Source organism: Mizuhopecten yessoensis, unplaced genomic scaffold (assembly GCF_002113885.1).
Source record: "Mizuhopecten yessoensis strain PY_sf001 unplaced genomic scaffold, ASM211388v2 scaffold11185, whole genome shotgun sequence".
Classification (NCBI taxonomy): Eukaryota; Metazoa; Mollusca; class Bivalvia; order Pectinida; family Pectinidae; genus Mizuhopecten; species Mizuhopecten yessoensis.
In genome coordinates this window covers 124,323-133,133 of record NW_018408922.1, presented here as the reverse complement: position 1 = coordinate 133,133, position 8,811 = coordinate 124,323, and the positions used below count along the sequence as shown (strand labels likewise).

Sequence of the window (8,811 nt, the reverse complement as noted above, 5' to 3'; positions counted from 1 at the left end):
GCTGAATCTTTTAATAGGTAAATTCATTTTTCTATGAGATAAACATATTCCCTAAATGGTAAAAAGAAGTACTGGACTACTTGGTATAGGACTAGTAGTCAGCGCCTGATAAGGCAGCTCTATATACTGTTGTGAAGCGATTTAGAGTGGCGCAAATGTTGTATATTGTTATTATTATTATTACTACTTCCATTTGGCATTTATAGGTTAAATGAATGCCAAATGGAAAACGGCACATTCAACTTAAGATAAGGACTCGATTGACAACAGAGTCTAATTTTTTAATGTGGTGTACAAAATCAGTATCTTCTTACGGCAGGGTCCATTTATTCCGTCTTTGCGTATTGCAGAGTTCTCTTAACTTGGGAGCAGGTATTGATTGTTACGTCACTTGTTTGTGAGAGTAACGTCATCAATTTTTGAGAAAACGACGTAATTTTCTCGAACAACCCAACGACGTAACAATCAATACCTGCTCCCAAGAGAAGATAACTCTGCAATAAGCAAAGACTGAATAGGTGATATACATTCACCTCTGTAAACATTCGCAAGACTAAATAGGGATTGTATACCTCTGGTTCATAAATTATATCGTACCACAAATGGTGGGATCACGTGTTATATATCACGAAAACGAATAAATTCATGTCTGATAACTCATCAAATTGCATTGTAGGTTAGAATAATTTCGGCGAATATTGTGTCTTAGGGAGTCACACCAACAGCCAAAGATATTTACAAACTCATCAACTCAGGTATTTGACGGAGGGGATAGCGGTATGCAATCAACGTCAAATAATCACAACGTCTTTTATTTGAACTGTAGTTAAAGATATATCGAACCCAGACTATTTCTCTTAAAACTACACACATATGTGATAAGATAAAGGCTTTAAATTTTGGCATAATAATTTTAAAACAACTGTACTGTGCCTAACTCAAGATTTTTTTCATAAAGCTTCCTGACTGTTTTGGACTCATATCAACGAACTTATATTATATACATGTATATCGTCCTGTAATAACGTAATTATTTTTTTAATTTTAAATTGATTTTAAGCATAAAGCGTGTACGATGATCATACAACACTCGCCTTGTCATAGCATTACATGTATAAGAAATGATTGGCATCAACTGTACAACGAGTTTTAACGTAGATAATACAAACACGTGTTGTGTTAACGCTAAGTAAACATAGGAGTGAATCTTTACATTATAATTCAGCAAATAACTGTTTGATTAAAGCTGAAATATCTAAACTATAGGTTGGAGACACTCTGTCTTCCCATATTTGTAATCTACATAAAAAATTCAATGACGGTACATGCAAGACCAAAGGGGAAAAGGAAGGTTGGATGTCCCTAAATCACCTGGAGACGGACTGTCGAGACAGAAAGAACGGCACTTGGATGGGCTACAGCGAGGACAACAGATACAGACCGTGTTAAATAGAAAGAATGTATCCGGGCCTTAAATGCCGATCGGCATGAAGAGGATAGGTGGGAGTGAGGTGACCTGCAAGACTACAAGTCAAGTTAAAGAAAATGAAATGAAAGTAAGGTTTAAGCTTGTTGTTTTAAAATTATAGCCCGAACTTGATTTAAGCTGAAATGTTAGAAGCCTTTATACCTTACCAGCGACTAAAACCATCGTACATTAGTGTTTGAACTGTGCTTTTAGGCATACATGTCATTGTGTGATCGGTTACATTAGTTTTTATTTTGTTTTGATGTCCTTCTAACAGCTAAGGTCTTTTTTGAAGGACGTGCTTGCATGTGTGTGATGTGATGTGGGTGATTGTGTGCTGGAGGCAGGGTATGTTCACTTTGCCTCTTTGTGACAGCACAGATCTGATGCCGACTTTATAGTGCTATCTCACCCAAAAATATCATGTCGAAGGCTCCCAGCAGAGTAATGGGTAAACAAGTTATTGCTATTATCCTAAATGCTGAACGTTAAGCAGAGAATAACAGCAACCACCTTAAAGACTTTGGTATGTCTCAGCCCTGGCGACAAAATCCATTGCCTTCCTCACTTTTAAGCAAACGTTCAATACCAAGGCCAAAGAGGAGGCACTTTGGAACATAATAGTTGTTAGAAGTAGAAAGAAAACATACAGTTACAAAAACGTACATCTTAAAGAGGGGTTCTCACCTTAAACGGACAATTTAGTGAAATAAGTTTTTTCTATAACCTAGGCACAAAATTCTTCACAGTTATATAGTTTGATACTCATTATGAACAATTTATGTAAAGAAATTGACAAAAGACAATGTTTTCTTGGCGTTTTTAATCTGTAATTGAGAAATCTTCTCCCGGAAGCAATTCAAACATCGTTATGAATGAGTTTAAACCTATTGTACTTTCTGCGGTTTGAAATTTTCCCTGCGGCACCCTCTCAGTGCGTCTAATTGAATCTGTTTGCGCCCCATTAACGGAGATATTGAAATATGAAGTTTCAAGTTTTATTCGAACTTTAGGCCATTGGCCCATCAGTATACAATACATATTATACACAAATCATGGACAATGTACAGAGAATGAAGACAATCATATTCCATTATAATACCCTTAATTTGTTTGCCGCATAGATGAATTTTCCTAGTATAAACAATTCTTTAATATTATGGACACTCAATAACTGAACGACTTTAAACACAGATGTTTTTTTCCAATAATATCTTTTGATAAAACGTGATCTGAGATTTTGGAAAATTAGAACAGACTAATAAAAAATGAAATTCGTCCTCTACTTCAGAGGGGGAGTTACACTGTTTACAATATCTACGTTCTCTAGGTATATTAGTATACCTTCCAACTTCTACAGCCAAAGAATGTGTAGTTGTACGGATTCGGGTTAAACAAATGCGATATTTCATTGGTACATATTTTGTGAGATAAAATTGTAATGATTCTCCAAAATCTATGATATTTTTATACAACATTTTGGATAGTTTTCCACTGAGGCCCTTAGGAATTGTATGCCTTGATCAAAAAGTCTTTGTTTTATCAATGGTAATAACATATTATGCTCAGAAATACATGGATTTAACCAAACATCACTAAGACCTAGATTATTTAATTCATCTCTTACTGCTTTAGCCCAGTTGAAATCATTTTTACTACAACTGTTGTGGAATGTAATTTTACTTAACAAAAGTGATTATCATTAGTTGATTGAACTTGATTAAAAAGTCTTGCCAAATATATAATAATATAAAACTCGCAATGTTGTAATTGATAAGTATATCGGTTGAGTTGATTTGGTTAATTTATGTCCTTATATCTTAATGGTGGTATTAGGTGAGGGTTTTATTCTATTTATTGTTTTAATTATTAATTTTCTATAAGCTAAAATAGTTTTCGTTGTCACTCTGCGTGTGTCCTGAAAAACAGGTACACTTTGTAACTGCTAGTAGTTTGTTCCGGTCGTCATGTATTATCTGCAATTTACAACAAAACAATTCTTCTAGCGAAATATGATCAATTTTAAAGATCCTTTTATCGTGAAATCGGTGCCCTACAAGAATTTTTGTTAAAGTAAGCCCCCTGTGGAAACATTACGGCACACCATCTGGTGCTCTATGTACTGTGCTATAATGGGGTGACCCAGAAATACCGCCCGCCCAGCCAAGCGTTCCTGGGACGTTGTTTCACTCGACACCGGTGTAATCACACTATTGGCGCGTTGGTCTGTGCAACACCTGACGGAACTATTATACAGCCATTCTTATACCGATCACCAACAACCCGCTCAGACATGGTAAGGATGTTGTGTTTTACACAAAATGTATTTACAATGGACGAATATATAGTGTTATATTTACAATGTTTCTAGATATTGTCACTAACAGGTAGCTCACACAGATATTCTACCTGTATAGGTGTGGTCGGTCGTACAGGTAAGTACTTCAAACCGGTTGACGCATACTTGTTTACCTGAGACCAGCCTATCTTTTCTCCCCTTGATATTCCTATGTTCAAACACTGTTCGGCCCTGCACGACGATCAATACTCAGAATAATACGTTACTTGGTTTCGTGATAGTTCATATAAGCAAGTTTACACGTACATATGTAACGTGTATCGACAAATCCAGTACGCCTCGACACAGCTAATTACTAATTTACACACGTCAAGCTTTCATCCTGATCAAAATAAGGTCATATTAGTCACTTACAATAATGTGTTTTCAGACAGACTTGGCCAGCATTCGTTTTTTTTGCACATGTGTGGGTTTCCACAGCAACAATATATATGCAATGGGAAGCTTGACTGTACATGTAAATAATTAATCAACGGCATAATGATATTTAAGACGTATACGATTGAAGACTATTCTACTGTAAGATATTGATCATACTGAACGAAATCATGCATAAAACTGAACTTTAAACTTGAGTATTTCTTATATCAAGTACACAAAACAATAAAATGCATTGATGACTATGCGTATATTTAGATACAACATATATTTCTCTGTCTGTTTCAACATAGCCTCTACTTGCTACTGATAGCTCATTGGTGCATGTACAAGGTATATCTAAAAATAGCACGATATCTCGGTGAATCACCCATGTGTTTAGCTCGTACGTTCATCTATAGTTTCTATCTGCTAAATAATTCAAACAAGAAGCAGTGATGTTTGCTTTGTCGAAGAAACCGTAAAACAATACATAATGTACATGTTCTATGACTTTTAGTGGGTAAAGGGAGGTAACTCGAGATTTTTGTCATAAATTATACATTAAATATGCAAATTGGACGAACTGTTGTGAACTATTTTGTGAGGTAAAACTAATTTTGATACTTTCTTTTTTTTTAATTTCAAAGGCCCAAAGAATGGAAAAGATGATGACTGGTAAGGACACGATATACTGACTCAATTATTTTACGAAAAGCAAGGAAGAAAGTCTTTCATGGACAATGTGCTTCAATAATAGGCCCTGTACTCCAATTTAACTTCCACTATGATTAATCAGTTAATTAATATTACAATTTTAATGTATGTAAAAAAAGAGAGAACACTTGCTTTTTTCAATGAACATGCAATTACAATTTGAAATTCGATTTTATTGTCATGACTGCCAATAGTGTTTTAGTTTCAAACCGATTTAGCAGGGGTATTCATATTTAAATTTTTACCGTCAACTATGCAGTGTAATGTCTGTCCGACCTCACAAATGTTTTGGTGCATGTTACAGAGCTCAGAGAGGCCTACCTGATCCAGGATAAAGACGATGATCACAAGATAAACATTTCAGAACTGGGCAGTGTCATGCGCAGTATAGGACTGAGTCCGACACAGGCACAGCTCGCCTCTATTGCACAGGAGTATGGCGCTAGTGGTAAGTTTAACCAAATATATTGGGAGTTCTTGCACTACCGGTGTCACACAGTGACCGGAAACATTTATTTTGAACATTGTTCTAGTCTAAGGGTATTAGCAGACCTTAATCACAGGGACATGATATCTAGGTAAATGTAAGACATTATGTTTGGTTCGACCGAACCTGATGTGTTATAGGACTTATATCTAGATACCTTTCCAAAATGCCTCATACCACCTTATACAAAATGGTATATACACTGTAATGCTCCAGACACATTAGGATAGGGCCAAACATACCTGCTGCAAGTAATTATCAAGTCCCTGTGAAGGACATGTGTTCGGCCCCTGTGTTACATGTATATATATATATCTTCGTGGGTTGAGTGGAGAGCAGTGCAAAGTAACATGGGTATAAAGTTATTAAATAATTGAAATTACTTTTTCAAATAATTCCACATTTAAAAAAAAGATTCTTTACCATCTGTATTTTTTTTATTCAATATTGACATATTTTAAAAGGTTTACAAGAAAGAAAGGCATTGATAATTAACACTCCGGTAATTTTTTGATTATTTTATATGTTAAGGGAGATAACTCAAACGCCAGTACGTGTACTAAAGGTATACGTAGCATGTATGTAGCCTAACTCTTACAAAAATCACGAGTATATTGTATAAGTTAATACATACCTTAATTCATTTGCCATAAAATCCACGTTGAACTTTTAATTGCCGGTCTCAAAAATTGGTAAAGTCGACAGGTTGATATAGTTGATTTGATTACGGATTTTAATCACAGGGAACCGGGATTCAAATACAGGATAGATATTTGGACTTATTTCGATGTATCTTTGCTTGTTTTAAAGGTTTAGATCACATGTCGGTAAACCTTGCCCAATCCTCCCCACTGTGATGATATACCATTAATATTATGGGATGACATAGACTGTGATCTTAGCCCCTAAACCATAGCTCACTTCCTACCTGTCAGGAAGGTCCAAATTTAACTGCTGTAAACTATTTCAGGTTTCTATGACATTATGTTAGAGAAACAAACAAAATCACAAATTATTAAAAGTTGTTTTCAAATGTTAAGGTAATCTCGTTTCAGCTAACAGCAAGGGAGGTAAGTTGTTTGACATTGAGGAGTGCAAGAGGATCGTTCAGAAAAACGCAGGACTGACCGAGACGCCAGAATCTCTCCGAGACTGTTTCCGGATATTTGACAAAGACGGGAATGGCTACAATAATGCGTCTGAAATCCGACACGTACTTACCACCCTGGGAGAGCCTTTGAGAGATGAGGAGGTGGACGAACTTACCCGAGAAATTGAACTGACAGTTGATGGCCAGTTCAACTATGAAGGTAACATTTACGTCACTATCCAATCTAATTACTAAGGTTGATCCATTTACATATATTGTATATATAGTCGACCATACTACTCTCATTTATTGATAATCAAATTAAGAACATTAAAGATAGCTGAACCACTGCCCAAACTGTCAATGGGCACTGGAAACTGTTTTTATTCTATAGTCTAAATATTGTATAAGTCACTTCTGAAAAAACACCTTTTGGGACTTTTATGTAGAAATTACAAGGTTAAATTAGCAAAAGACAATCAACAGCAGTGTTCTGAATGTTAATATTTAGCGCGGCCTGACCAGGATTCGAACACTAACCCTCAGGTTTGCCTGCAGCAGAACTGGGATCCTTAAATAAAATTAAGATATACTCTACTTATTTTATATATAAGGTTGCATATTAATTAAAACTAACATTATGAAGAAATGGTATTTTCGTTTTTTTAATCTTTTCTCAAGATCTTATATTTACGAAAAATAATTAATACTTTTCGTAAATTTATGATCTTGAGAAAAGATTAAAAAAAAGTACTATTTCTTCATGATGTTAGTTTTAATATGATTATAAAAAAAACTGTTGTTGACAAATTAAAATCCTATAGAAAACTGCATATAACATTGCAGTCCAACTAGCCAGGCTTTGATCCAGCCATGCCCTAAACATGTTAAATGTTGATTTATATTTGAGTTATCTTATACATTTCTTATTTGTTATTTCAGAAGTGGTACAACTCCTGACGCAGTGATCTTAGAAAATGTCTTATTTTATGACCAAAGGATGAACGAGTTGTATATTTATGAATGGAACAGTATAAAAAGGGGCGGGGTGTACACACACAGCACACTGTGTTAGAAATGTGAGGGACTAGCAAGCAAATCCTGCACGAATGAGTGTTCGGAATGGGTACGCCTGTTCAAAACTTGTGTTCCAAATACTTTTCTGTCTAGACGTGTAATTGCATGTGAAAAAATTAGCTGGCTAGCATTATTGTCTAGAGTCTGAACAGGTTGTTGAATATTCAAACACTGCGTTTGTCAATTAAGTAAAACGATGTATATATATATATATATATAACTACAATCCCATCTATACTAAATGGAAAAGGTCCGTATGTTTAACCACGACGTCGATCCATTTTTATACCAACCAAAACGCTTTGTGGCTACAAATTATTGGGATAAACTTTAATTTATTTGACTATAATGAGCATAGTCTTTACAAGTAGTTGATCTCAAAATGTAACTGGGAAACGGATTTATTTTTGCTTTTTTTGCTTTTTATTGGCGCCTCTTTAATTATTATGACACAACTTAATCCTATCAAAAAGAAAATCCATCTAACATTGTCACAAATACAAAATATTAATTTCTATAGATTGGTTCAAGTGAAAGAATCTGTCAATAACTGTTTATAGGAGTGATAGAGGTATACTGCCTTTAGTTCATGGCGTAGGTAATGAAGGATCTGAGCAACACACATGTATATATATACATTCCATTTTTGTTCCTTTTCATTGATAGAATGTTTGTTTACGTTACATATGTTAAATCATTAAACTTGCATACAATTTATCTAGTCGTTCTTTTTGTTGATGAAATTCCTTATAATGAGTCAGGGTGTCTAGCAGGGCCGATATCGCTCACCTGGATATTTTCAACAATTACGGCAATTTATTCACCTGATAAGTAATATTCGAAAACATAAACCCATTGTGGGTTCCTCCGACAACAACAAAGGAGATGTACAGACACCAGTTTATATACAATTTGATTCACTGTCCGAAGGATGGTTCTTCGCGACTTAACAGGAAAAAAGTTTAAATGCTCAAATACCCTGATTGGGTCCTTGCTCCCCCAGAGGGGGTCAAACAATCCCAAGGACCAATAGCGGTTAGCTCCTATCGCCCTGGAAGCATGACTGTGTTCATATCTTCAAGCCCATCAAAAAAGTTATTAAATGGTTAGGGTAGGAACATCAACCCTTTCAAGCTCTGTTCCGGGACAATCTTGTTAGCGAAAGTAAACATTGTTATGTGATAGGGATCTCGACCGTTTCCATTACTCAGGGACTTTGTCCCCGATGGCGATTGCGGACCTATTCTGAAAGAATA

The 8,811-nt window shown here is 35.3% G+C and overlaps 1 protein-coding gene across 1 annotated transcript; it reads left to right on the top strand.

The window, feature by feature from the left end:
• Positions 1-3,647: 3,647 nt before the first annotated feature.
• LOC110440607 (calmodulin-A-like) lies at positions 3,648-8,272 on the top strand. The gene is made up of 5 exons (XM_021483759.1): positions 3,648-3,764; positions 4,835-4,862; positions 5,206-5,349; positions 6,444-6,698; positions 7,421-8,272. Exons 1-5 carry the CDS (start codon positions 3,762-3,764, stop codon positions 7,444-7,446), a joined length of 456 nt encoding a protein of 151 aa, XP_021339434.1. The 5' UTR covers positions 3,648-3,761; the 3' UTR covers positions 7,447-8,272.
• The last annotated feature ends 539 nt before the right edge of the window (positions 8,273-8,811 follow it).